The sequence below is a fragment of the Balaenoptera physalus genome, assembly GCF_965194825.1.
Source record: "Balaenoptera physalus genome assembly, chromosome: 2".
Classification (NCBI taxonomy): domain Eukaryota; kingdom Metazoa; phylum Chordata; class Mammalia; order Artiodactyla; family Balaenopteridae; genus Balaenoptera; species Balaenoptera physalus.
The window spans coordinates 25,854,622-25,867,581 of record NC_138883.1 but is presented as its reverse complement, the minus strand read 5'-3'; the positions used below and the strand labels follow the sequence as shown (position 1 = coordinate 25,867,581).

Sequence of the window (12,960 nt, the reverse complement as noted above, 5' to 3'; positions counted from 1 at the left end):
TAATTGTAGATTCAAAGGAAATTGCCCCCCAAAACAAATGTCCTATGTACCCTTTATCCAGTTTCCCCCAATGGTAACATCTTGCATAACTACAGTACAATATCACAACCAGGAAATTGATGTTGAAACAATCCACAGAGCTTGTTCAGATTTTGCCAGTTTTACATGTACTCTGAGTAGATTTCCTTAAATGTACAAAATACCTGGGTTATAACAAAAACCAATTATGCTGAAACATAGTTATCAAAATATTTTAAAATTCAAATTTGTAATGCAATCTCTATTAACACATTTAATAATAGGCTGATGCATTCTAAAGGTAGGCAAGCAAAAGTTACATTTTATTGTTTTAAAGGCATCGGTGTGAAAGCTGATGTTACTTAGCTAGAAGAAGAATATTAAATTGGGCAGGGGAGTGGATTTTTGACAAGGCAACATGCAGGTCGTGTTAGATATCCAGCCAATTTCTTTTTTGTTTTGTTTTGTTTTCAGGGTTCCAAATGTTGAAAGTCCCAATTTTCAAAGGTATATTATTGCAAATGACATGCAAGCTTTCACAGCTTGCTTTATAAGGCAAGGACCAGAATTTTCCAAGCTTTCTACAATTAAACTATAACTGTAATAAGTTGATTTTTTTCCAAGATGAGTGAGTTCATCTTTGGCTAGGTCATTATCTTCAATACAGTTTGTATATGAGAAAGAAAAGAATTGTGAGTTCATGACTCAACTCTGATGCCCTCAAGAAAGAATAGCTTTTGAAGGAGTTCTGAAATGTGTCCAAGGGCTTACAGATTTCTCTTTTCAAGGAAGGTGACAGAATTGTGTAGATGCAGACACTGGAAAGCAACAGAGATGCCTGGGTCACCAATGTGAGAACAGGCAGTGTGACCATCCATTCAGGTGGCTGAATGACTACTAGTTGAAGTCGGCCAGCTAGCTATGTCAAACACGCGTGTGCAGACAGAAGAATCTCAATCATGTGAATTTAGCATGTCTAATTTAGCGGCCTGACTAATAACTAGCATCATTTTGAAATGATGATGAGCACAAATGGTATCGTAAGAGCTCAGCAATAAGTACAACACGATATGAAAATACCTCATTTCAACTGGTGACAGACTCATGGCTGTGGCTGACATCGCTGTGACTTGTTGCCCACGCTCTTAATGGAAGGAGGTGCTAAATCGGAGAAAGTAAAGACGTAATCTTTTCCCTATTCAAGGTCACAGACCCCCAAAATTCTACCTGTGGACTCTCCAGGGTCTGTGGATCCAAGTCAAACAGTCCTTCTTTATTATTTTTTTTTTGAATTTTATTTTAATTTATTTTTTACACAGCAGGTTCTTATTAGTTATCTATTTTATACATATTAGTGTATATATGTCAATCCCAATCTCCCAATTCATCCCACCACCACCACCCACCCCCCGACTTCCCCCCTTGGTGCCTGTACATTTGTTCCCTACATCTGTGTCTCTATTTCTGCCTTGCAAACCGGTTCATCTGTACCATTTTTCTAGATTCCAAATATATGTGTTAATATACGATATTTTTTTTTCCTCTTTCTGACTTACTTCACTCTGTATGACAGTCTCTAGGTCCATCCACGTCTCTACAAATGACCCAATTTCGTTCCTTTTCATGGCTGAGTAATATTCCTTTGTATACATGTACCACATCTTCTTTATCCATTCGTCAAACAGCCCTTCTTTAGAGCAAGCCAGTGCATGTATCTCCTAACCCATCCACAAATGCCATAGACCACCCCCAGCCCTGCTCAGAAGGGCCCTTGTTAACTTAAATTGGTCTGAGAACACATGTATACAGTCAGCCCTCCATATCCATGGGTCCCACATCTTCGGATTTGACCTACTGCAGATCAAAAATACTCAGGAAAAGAATTGCAGGAAGTTCCCAAAAGCAAAACTTGAATTTGCTGTGTGCAGGCAGCTACTTACACAACATGTACGTTGTATTTACAGCTGTTTACATTGTGTTAGGCATTATAGATGATCTAGAGATGATTTAGAGTATACAGGAGGATGTGCCTAGGTTATATGCAAATATTATGCCAGTTCATATAAGGGACTTGAGCATCCCTGGATTTGGTATCCGCAGGGGCTCCTAGAACCAATCCCTCATGGATACCGAGGGATGACTGTATTTGAAAGCTGTTCTCCCCATCTCTACCTCCACCCCATCCCCACTTCCTCAATTCGTTTCCTCTCTCTCCTCCTTCCTCCCAATATCTCTGCCCTTTCCCTCTTCCCCGGCTTCTGTGGCTGTCTTCCACCCAGGTGTGTGTTCCTGCCAGACAATGGCGCCTTCTTTGTCAACTACGTGATCACGTCAGCTTTGATTGGCACAGGCATGGAGCTGTTGCGCCTGGGGTCACTCTTTCTGTACACCACCCGCCTCTTCTTCTCCAGGTCGGAGCCAGAGAGAGTCCACATCAGAATGGTGAGGGCCAGGCCCTTCCCTGAGCACAGCCCTCAGAGTTTCCCTTGCGCGGGTGTCAGGAAGGGGGCCTGTTAGAAGCACGGAGGGACCGGAGGTGGGAGGCATGGTGAGGTGGGGCGAGGTGCTCCTCGGACACCGGGGTTGGAAGGGAGCTTGCCATCCCGGACAAGGAGCACAGAAGCAGCCAAGCCAAGCGGACCAGGCCACCTCAGGAGGACCCCTGCCTTCTGCCCCAGAACCAGGCCATGGACTTCCAGTATGGGCGCGAGTACGCGTGGATGTTGAACGTCTTCAGCGTGGTGATGGCGTACAGCATCACCTGCCCCATCGTTGTTCCTTTTGGTGAGTCATCCCTGAAGCTCACTGGGGACTGCACACCCTCGGACTGGGAGCCCCACAGCATCCAGCTCCCTCCTGGATCAGGAAGAGACCTGGGACAGCCTGTCGCAAGGGTGGGGAGGGGCCGGGTCAGAGCCAAGCCAGTCAGGTGGCCAAGGTTGGGTGGCTGTTTACATAGGATGTTTGTTGACAGAATAGGTTCTAGGGGCTCAAGGGAAGCTGCTGGTCCCAGAGGTCAGCACCATGGAGCTCCCACAGCCTGTTCTTGGCCCTTGCCACTCTGACAGACCTGAATCTAGCATCTCAGGCCTGGGGGGGGAGCCTTGGGACGGCCGCTGAGCGCGCCTCCGTCTCCCGGCCCCCAGGGCTACTCTACCTGTGCATGAAGCACGTCACGGACCGCTATAACATGTACTACTCCTACGCACCCACCAAACTCAACGAGCAGATCCACATGGCTGCCGTCCACCAGGCCGTCTTCGCACCGCTCCTGGGTCTGTTCTGGATGCTCTTCTTCTCCATCCTGCGATTAGGTAGGTACCAAGCCCACCCCACCATCCCACCTCTGCCTGTTCCCCATTGCTCCGTCACCCCTCAACAACAACTCTGTAGGAACAGAAAACGCCTGGGAAGAGCAAGGTGTTACTCGTGGAACAGGGCAAAGCCCAGTGCCTTCTCTAGGCCTAGGGGGCTCGTGTTAAGAGTCCCGGCAGAACTTGGAAGCTAAGCGGAGGACCAACGTGGTCCAAATCATATACATTTTGGTTTACAACTTTCAGGGCAAAACCAAAGCAAAACAAACAAACAAAAAATAAAAAAACATCCTATTCCTTCATTCTAACTCAAGGCTGGCAGGAAATAAAATATTAGCTATCAGGCTCCATTCGCAAGACATTCCCTCCGGGATCCTAGAAGATGCCTGGTCTTATGTGTTGTCAAAAACCTGGAGTAGGATTCAGAGCCTGCCCCAGCAGCCAGCTTGGCTACACGAAGCTGCTGTCCCCGCCCAGGTGAGCTCAGAGACACCCTCACAGAGGGAGTCCCCACAGGCCACAGACTGGAACCCCCAGCTCTCTGCCCTCAGAGTCACCCATGCCCCAGGCAGCAGTCTCTGCCAGCCCCTTCCCAGTCTCAGGAAAGGCTCATGCTGACCTCCCCATCCTCCTTCTTCCCCCCCACCCCCCACACTTGCCTTCCCTCAAGACACTTGACCGTAACCTTCTCAGTGGTGTGGAGAAGGGAAAGTCCATGTTTTTTCACTGCCTGTCACAGTGGCGTCAGTCAACATTTGGCTCAGTTATTTATGTGCGTTGTCCATTTGTTGTCGCCCCCGAAGCCTTTCCTGCCGCAGCAGACTTCATTTTTTTAATAATGCTTTTTTTCTAAGTATAAAGAGCTACATGTTTATTATCAAAAATAGAAAAAATCGAAAGATCAAAATTTGAATGACCTACCAGCTCACCTACAGCCTCATGTCTATCGCTCCCACACCTCGCTCTGTGCATACGTTTCGGGGGACAGGGCAAAGTGGAGGGAGTTTATTGGTTTACTCTTACTTTACAAAATTGTGATATCCATTTTATACTATTCAGACTTGTATCCTGAGTTTCTTCACTGAACATTATGTTCTGAGCAATTTCTTACATTATCAAAATACTGTTGAGTACATGCCTTTTAACGTCTGCGTTAAATTCTGTCACTTTTAGTCAGTTCTCCATTGTTGGGATATTGAAGTTGTTTATCATTTTTTGCTTTTATAAAAACACAACAATAAACATCATTATGCAATAACTTCTGACTGTAAAGACTGATTTTCAATATTTATGTAGTTAGAAAACTGCTGCCATAAAAAAGTTACCAAACTTCCCCAAACAAAAATTCTGAATTGCTTTTGCATGCCATTAGCACATGTAACTGAGCACACTCACTTCAAAAGGGCTTACAAGGGCCAGATAGAGAAAGACAAATATCATATGATATCGCTTATATGTGGAATCTAAAAAAAAAAATGATAAAATGAACTTATCTACAAAACAGAAACAGACTCACAGACTTAGAGAATGCACTTATGGTTACCAGGGCAGAAGGTGGGGAGGGATAGATTGGAAGTTTAGGATTGACATGTACACACTGCTATATTTAAAACAGAAAACCAATAAGTACCTACTGTATAGCACAGGGAACTCTGCTCAATATCCTGTAATAACCTAAATGGGAAAAGAACTTGAAATAAGAATAGATATATGTATATGTATAACTGAGTCACTTTGCTGTGCACCTGAAACTAACACAACATTGTTAATCAACTATACTCCAATATAAAATTTTAAAAACTTTTTTAAAAAACGGGCTTACAAGAAAAGGTGTGGGTCTGAGACTGACTGTATTTTGGGGCAGTGGCATAAATGAGTGACTCAGATACTTCCCAGGGACCGTGAGGTGGAAGGTAACTGACATCGAGGAGGACGTCTAATGGGCACCTAAATGGATATTTAAGTCAATTAATTTTTTCATGGAATCCACCGGATGCCAAATCCTAAACTGGCCAAATAGCACAGAGGGTTGATGTCCTTGTGTCGGGCTCATTGATCAAATTGTTATGGGGAGAACTGGGCAGGGACATCTCTGCCCCAGGTCCCAAACTTCTACAGGGGTGCTGAGCTGGGCCGCAGGCATCTGTCAGCCCGGGCGGCATCTCAGCCGGCACCCCTGCCCACAGCTCTGGTCCTCAAACACCACGCCCATGCCTTTCCTTCTCCTTGCAGGGCCGCTACACGCCATCACCTTCTTTTCCCTCTCCACCCTTATTGTTTCCATGATACTGGCCTGCGTTGGCACTTTTCTGGGGAAGCTTCGGAAAGCATCTGACTATGAGGTGAGTGGCCAGCCTGGCTTTCCTCCACAGGTTCTCCCGGTCCCAGGGCACACAGCTCTCAGACGCCCACCCGAAGCACCACAATGACGAAAGGCTCTTGCCTTTCCCTCTGATGATGGGATGTGCAGACTCAGTGCCGGGTGTACGTGCTGCATGTGTCCTTGCACTGGCCCCGGAATCACGCCTCCCGGGGCGGGGAGATCCAGAAGACAGCTGTCCTCTTCTCCCCTCTGACATCTCCTCCGAACCACAGGCTGCTGGCCCATCCCTCCTACGATGTGAGCCTATTCAGCCACTGAGCTGTGAGGACCATTCCAAGGCACGGAGGGTTGAGAGAGAGGATGGAGTGAAGGAGTAAAAGAGGGGGTGGTAAAGTATGATAACCTGGGGAAGGGGGACAGTCATCTCACTTTTAAGAATCTCAGGATATTGAACTTGCCTGGAAGGGAGGCCTGGCTCTCTGGGCCCCATGACTCTTTCGGCTCTTTGCCAGTGGGGCCCAGCCAGTTATTAGAGAAGGGATCTAATGCATGCCAACAGAACTGTGTGCTCTAGATCAGCACTTCCTAAAGGGGGGTGACCGTAGAGGTGTACTGGAATGATTTCCAGTGGACTAAAACATTTTATATTTTTCATGGTTACACATTTATTTTTCTAGTTAACCTTGCTTACGGCAACTGACACAGGATTTCTGTTTATAATAGTGAATTGTTTCCTTTTCAAATGAATTTAAATAAGAAAGGAAGTTGATTTAAAGCACTAGCATCCTGCTGAGTCAGAGGAGGGAGCCTCTGAGAAGAGAATCTTCTTGCTTCCAGTGGTCCCGTATCTGTGGCCCTGGGCACAGGTGCCTGCTGCCCTTTCTACCCGGACCCTCCTCCATCCCCTGGCCCGAGTCCACGCTAGTGAAGGACCAGAGCGAACGACGCTTCTGGCTCTGTCTTCCCAATGCAACGATGTCCTGGGATCTGGTTGCTTAAGGGTCCATTCTAGAGACAGAAGGTGACAGGGGACCTAACCCCTCATCTCATTACAGAGATAGAGGGGAAATTCTGGCAGGAGAAGAGGTATTATGGAAGTCAAGACTTCTCCTAGAGTCAAAGCAGTCTCATCTTTGAACCCCAGCCTCCACTCTGCTTACTCTCTCCCACCATGGTCCTTGCGAATGGAATATTTCAGAAGGGTCTCCCCAGCTTCCCAGTCCACTCTCTGTCCCGCTGGGCTTCAGCCCTGCCAGCTGGGCTGCGGGTCTGGAAAAATAGAAGATGAGTTGAGTTTAAGGGGAGCAGTAGGCCCCTTAAGCCTGAGTTTAAGGTCCAGGCTTCTCTGGACGTGGGGAGGGCGGGGGCACCCCGTGACCCTCCTTGTCTCTCCCGCCGCTGCAGCCCGAGGAGGAGATGGAGACCGTGTTTGACCTGGAGCCCAGCAGCACCTCCTCCACGCCAACTTCCCTTGTGAGTCAGTGCCTTCGCCCTGGGGCATGTCAGGGGGCGTGTGCTCGCAGGGGTGGGCTACTCCAGCAGCACTGCGGGGACACCAGCAGTTAGTGGCCACGCTGGGTACTGGGGAGGAGCCGGGTGTCCCTGGACCCCCTCCTCTGACGCAGCAGGACTTGGCCCAGGTCAAATTGCTGCCGTGGCCCTGGCTGAAGAGCCTTCAGAAAGATAGAAGATCCAGGATTTACTCCAGGACATTCTCTAGAAGGAGCTCAGAGAGGACAAGAACGGTCAGGGCGAACCCAGCCACAGCGAGCTCAGTCGTGTAGACGCAGGGCCGTGCTGGGGCTCGGCTTCAGGACCGAAGGCTGCCTCCAAGGGCGCAGGGGCCAGGCAGAGCGGCGCAGACAGAGCCGCAGCGAGCTATTGGAGGTCTGCACCGCATGGTAAGGCAGGGGCTGCGCCGGATGAGTGAGCCCGTCCGCTTGTGAAGAGACGAGGCCGGACTCAGAGTGCAGGGGTCCAGCAGGCTGGGCGTTGGCTCCCACACCGTGGCTCAGCCTGGAGGGGCGTGAGCGCTCGCCCGCAGCCCGGCCACAAGTGTGGCTGCAGGGCCACTGATGCATGCACCGAGCAGGGTACCAGGTCAGCCTGTGCCCCGATGCCAGGGTGCCTTGGGGAGAACTGAAGAAGGGTACCAGCCAGCCTGGGCACTCAGGGAAGGCTTCCCGGAGGAGGGAACATCTAATCCGACCCCAGCAATGGGAGAGTAGGGGTTACCAGGTGGAAGAGTGTGTGTGGGGGAAGAGCATTCAAGGAAGAGGATCAGCCTGTGCAAAGACCCCAAAGAGAGAATCTGGAGAACCGGGGAACCTAAGACAGTTTGGGGCCTGGTGCAAATGCAGAGTGGGTGGCAGGGACCGGTGGGAGGGGAGGCCCTTTAGTCACGGCAGCGTTGGGTGAAAGCTCACAGACGCAACAGTGGGCGGATGTGCCCACGCCAGGTGCATAGAACTACAGGTCTGCCTCACTCTGAAACGAACCCTACAGATAGGGCCCGATGAGCTCTGGGAGGTGGCAGGCAAGAGGGAGCTCCAGTACCAGAGAGACAACAAAGGTTTCGAAGCAGGAAAGTCTCTCTTCACATAGCATCTCCCCTGGGGCCCTTCCAAGATGACCCCTCTGGAATATTGTCATTAATCAGTTATTGAAACCTTACAAACTAGACGCTTCACCATTCTCGCTCTTGATCTTTATGATAAACCTGCACAGTAGGGGTTTTTATCCTCATTTTACAGATGGGGAAACTGAGGCTCAAAAAGGTGAATTAGTTTAGACCCTAGAGTACTACTATGCAAGGAAGTGGCAGAACAAGGTTTGAACCAGGTCTGTCAGACTCTAGAGTTTGAGCTTTAAAAAAAAAATTACTGGAATTGATTTTTTTTAATCTTTCATTATTATAACCGAGGGGTCTGAGCGTTGTAGATAATTATGGGGAAAAAACAGAGAAGCAAAAATAAGAAAATAAAAAGTCCATGTTTCTACCACCTAGAGATGACCACTGATACCTTAATGTATATTTTTTCAGATATATAGATTTTTTTTAATGACATAATACTGTACACTATTTTATAACCTGCATTTTAAAAGATAATCTCTGTCTTTCTACATATATACATTTTTACCTCTTCAAATACCCAGTCCATATTCAACTTGCCCTACATGTTCCAGAAATATCTTTTACAGCTTGTCCAGACCAAGATCCAATCCAGTCTCTGTGCTAGATTAATCTGGCACCTGTGCATGTCCCTTTTATTTTAGCACCATCTCTGTTTTATGACTTGTTGGAGAGACCAAACCAGTAGTCCTGCAGAATGTCCCAACTTCTGGCTTTTTCTGGCTGTTTCTTCATGGTATCTTACAGGAGGTTACACTATCTCCTGTATTTCCTGAAAACTAGAAGTTAGATCCAAACGCTTGATAGATTCAAGTTCAACACTAGGGGCTAGATAGAACACATTACAGGCAGTGCTGTGAGTCACACCAGGCAATATATAATATCCCATTTATTGCCATTAATGATGCTGAAGTGACTCCCTGATTCAGGGATGACTGCTGGCTTCTTCCATTGTTCAGTTACCATTTTTCCCCTAGGACCCAAAAGTCATCTATGGGGTTTATTTTGGCCTTATGAAAATACCTAAATTCTTCTGTAGAAAGAGTGTTCTCTCATCAACTAGGGCTGTTTAGTTTCACTGAAATAAATTCCCACAGGAAAGGTTTAATTCTATCCAATAATTACCTATTTTCAAAATAAGGAGTTGGTTTAAAAGTCCCTTCAAAGGATGACAAACAGCTCTGACCCTAGTACTTCTTGTGCTTTTCTATTCTGCTGCCATCCCAGGCATTCCTGGGCCCATGCCTGGATTTCACAGGTCACATGACCAAGACCTCAGCTAGCAGCCTCAGTTTCAAATCCTGATTCACAGGCCAACCAATGACACAGCCTGAGGGAGTTGGATGCGCCTCTGAAGCTGTGTTAGAAAATGCGCTAGCTCAGGAATGGGGCGGGGTGGGGGGGGGTCCCTCCAGACCCCAGTGTAAAGGAGACTCACGTCATCTCCCCCTGGGTTCAGCCTGACCTGGAACCAAGAATGAATGGCACGTGTGCTGAAGGAAGCGTGGACTAGGAGTAGGAGACTCGCACTAAGTAGCCCGGGGAGCACGTAGATGCTCGATAAATGATCGAGAGCAACTGGGCAGATAGCCAGGGACTTGGGCTGCGGGGGAAGAAGGAAGGAGCCATGGCTTAGAGGGGCAGAGGCTCTGCGGGTCAAGTGTGAGGGGGAAGCGTGTGCCCAGGGCCCTGCCCCAGATGTGACCTCACCCCATCTCCCCTCTCTGTCCCGAGCAGCTGTATGTGGCCACTGTGCTGCAAGAGCCGGAGATGAACCTGACCCCAGCCTCCTCCCCCGCCCGGCACACCTACGGCACCATGAACGGACAGCCGGAAGAGGGAGAAGAGGAGAGTGGTGTGAGGGGCTTTGCAAGGGAGCTGGACTCGGCCCAGTTCCAGGAAGGGCTGGAACTGGAGGGCCAGAGCCAGTACCACTGACCAGGACCCAAGGCCTCCACCTGGCGACGCCAGCCGGGAGTGGCGGCCAGGGGAGAGCCCAGCAGGGGGAGGCAGGAGGGTGGCCTGGACCGCCCCACTACCTCCTGCAGACTTTGGGAAGGCCCCAGCGGAGCCCTGGCTATCTGTCGGCCACGTGGAGGCCCCGACCTGCTGACCAGCTAGAACGGGAGACGACAGGCAGTGTAGAGGGACCCCAGGATGGGATGGAGGATACCGGCGAGCACCATGTCTTGGGAGCAGGGGCTGGAGCCCTGAGCACAGAGACTGAAGGCTGGGGGACTTTCCTGGCGTCACGGTGGAGAAGGTTTGCGTCAGGGAAGAGGCAGGAGGAAGCCCACTGAAGACTCTCTGGGGTCTTCGCCACCCTTCCACCAGCTGCCCTGCCCAAGGAGCTTCTGCTGCTGTCCTACCCTCACCCTCACTCCCAGCCCACCCCGCTCCTGCAGTCTGAGGAAGCAAAGGTATGTATGCTGGGCCTCGCCAGCAAGACACAGACGGCCACCTCCTCCGGGTTTCCCTGCCTGGGGATCTGTAAAGAGAAAGTCTCCGCACCCACCCGCAGGAAGGGGCAGCTGAGACCATAGACTTAAAGGAGGCGACTGAGCCCCTTCCTATTCCTCTGCCCCTCATCAGATGTCCCCGGGAGCAGCAGGGTAGAGCGCCTTCTCCTTTCTATTCCTGCAAGAGTAGCTGGGGTGTGGTCACTCAGGGCTCATTAAATGGGACCTGTGTGCATTTTGATGAAGGCTGCTGGTTACTGTAAGGTGGGCAGGGCAGAGGCAGAATTCATGGAAGGTCTTCTCCCAAAACGCTGAGTGATGAGAAACCAGATATACCTCCCCAAGCCCCCGGGCCTAATGAGAGGACCCCCAAGGTCGAGGATGTGGCCACTGAGAGCTGCTCCGGCCGCATGCCCATCTGAGTGCCTGGGCCCCCAGGGTGACCAAGGTGGGGGGTAGCTGAGGGTGAGAAGCCCATGCTGCAAACTGAAGGCACTGGCCTCTCCCCGGCCTCCGAGCAGGACCCTTCCTCTCCTCTCGGGGCCGCCCTGCACTCTGCACTGAAGAGCAGTCCAGTGGCCTCCAGTGTGGTCCTGGCTCAGACACTGCGGATGCCCTGCGGGGGATTGAGGGGCACGGGCGGGGGCTGCGTCCTCCGTGAACAGGCATAGTAAGGCTGCCCTCCTGGGGCGGCCCCCACCCGAGGCCTGGAGGAGCCGAATCCTGAGTGGGAACAAGGCTGGTGACACCACTGCTGCAGGCCGGGGGGGTGCAGGCCTCTGGGGACAGGCCCCCATCAGGACCACCAGGCAGCCAGCGGGGGGAGACACGAAGAAGGGCTGGCTAGGGCCTGGGTGGACCAGAATGAGCCAAGTCAAATGCGGTCTGCGTGCTCTAGAGCTCTCCTGAGCTCCCTCCTCCAAAGGTCTGGGCCCCTGCAGCCAACCTACTGAGGGTGGGCGTCCAGGTTCACCTCACCTGGGTGTTTCCCACCGGCTGCCGGGCCCACAGATGCACCTGAGCTCAGATCACCTGAGCCTCACTTCTGCTCCACCCGTGCCCACATCCCAGCTCCAGAAGCTCCAAGCTTGACCCCAGAGGAGAAATAGCACTTGAGGGGCAAATATTGCTCTCCCGCGAGAGCTCAGCCCAGACCTTGGCATGAGGGATCTTTCCAGAGAGCCTGGCTCATCTGGGAGGAGGCCGTGTCTCCTCGTCCAGGTAGGAATAAGGAGGGAATTATACCCAGCTGGTCCCTTGTAAACCCAGGCCCCGCGGGGCTATCTCCCCCAAGCATTTCACCAGCCAACAGGGGGAAGTGGTCCTTTCCAGAACAGTCCAGCACAGAGCCCTGCCCACCATGGGGAAGTGGCAGCTCCAGGCCCTGCCCCACCCCCAGGTGTGTGGCGAGGGCCATCCTGCCAGAAGCTGGCCTGAGGGCTCTCCTTCACTTGGCACTACTTGCTGGCATCCGCCCCGGCCTCCGCAGCCCCTGCGTCCGACTGTTCCTGCTGCTTGTCTCGCCTCCCACTGCCCAGCTGGCAGCCTGTGGAAGCTACATATGGAAAGGTCCCAGCAGATGCTATGGCAGCATGGCTGGGGCTTCCCCCTCTGAATCTGGGTCAAGTGCAGTCTGGTTCTGAGAGAAGACGGTGAGGATGTTGGGAAAGTTGCTGCGTCTACTCGCTTCTCTACTCTTCCCGGAGACCCCGGCCACAGCCTCTCGACCTTCCGTGGTCACCGCTACGGGTGTGGGCGTACTTTGGCTCTTTACACACCACATCCAGGCCCTCCTCAAGCATCTCCCCTCCAACCTGCTCTCTCGGCCCACACGCTTCTCACCCATTGGCCTCCGCCTACCACCACCCACCCCATCCCACTGCCCACTTCCCAGCTGCCCCCGCCCCATCTGTTCCCCCAAGCCCCGCCTCTCAGACCTGATCCTCTCTGGAGGGAGCTGCCTCGGGGGACCAGGTATTGCCTAGAGCCTTTGAGAAGTGCCCCTCCCGGGGCCTAGGGCAGCTCCATGCTTGCCTGCCTCTTCCTCAGACACTTCTGGAAGCAAAGTGCCTATCAGCAGCATTGCATCCTCTGGGGACCCCGGTGGGGAGTGTGGACTTCCCTTGGCCATCACCACTAAAGGAATGTGCCAGAACGCCGAACCTTCTTGTTATTAACGCTATGACCGTGCCTTGAATAAACAAGTCCTCCCAA

The 12,960-nt window shown here is 51.4% G+C and overlaps 1 protein-coding gene across 6 annotated transcripts in view; it reads left to right on the top strand.

Moving 5' to 3' along the window:
• TMEM63C (transmembrane protein 63C) overlaps nucleotides 1-12,960 on the top strand; it is a 71,182-nt gene extending 58,222 nt beyond the window's left edge. For all 6 annotated transcript variants that reach the window (XM_082451264.1, XM_082451262.1, XM_082451263.1 and 3 more), the window contains 6 exons: nucleotides 2,298-2,460; nucleotides 2,697-2,802; nucleotides 3,165-3,332; nucleotides 5,565-5,674; nucleotides 7,060-7,128; nucleotides 10,025-12,960. In XM_082451264.1, the coding sequence (XP_082307390.1) occupies nucleotides 2,298-2,460; nucleotides 2,697-2,802; nucleotides 3,165-3,332; nucleotides 5,565-5,674; nucleotides 7,060-7,128; nucleotides 10,025-10,225 (817 nt within the window). In that variant the 3' untranslated portion in view covers nucleotides 10,226-12,960. The remainder of the gene's footprint in view (nucleotides 1-2,297; nucleotides 2,461-2,696; nucleotides 2,803-3,164; nucleotides 3,333-5,564; nucleotides 5,675-7,059; nucleotides 7,129-10,024) is intronic.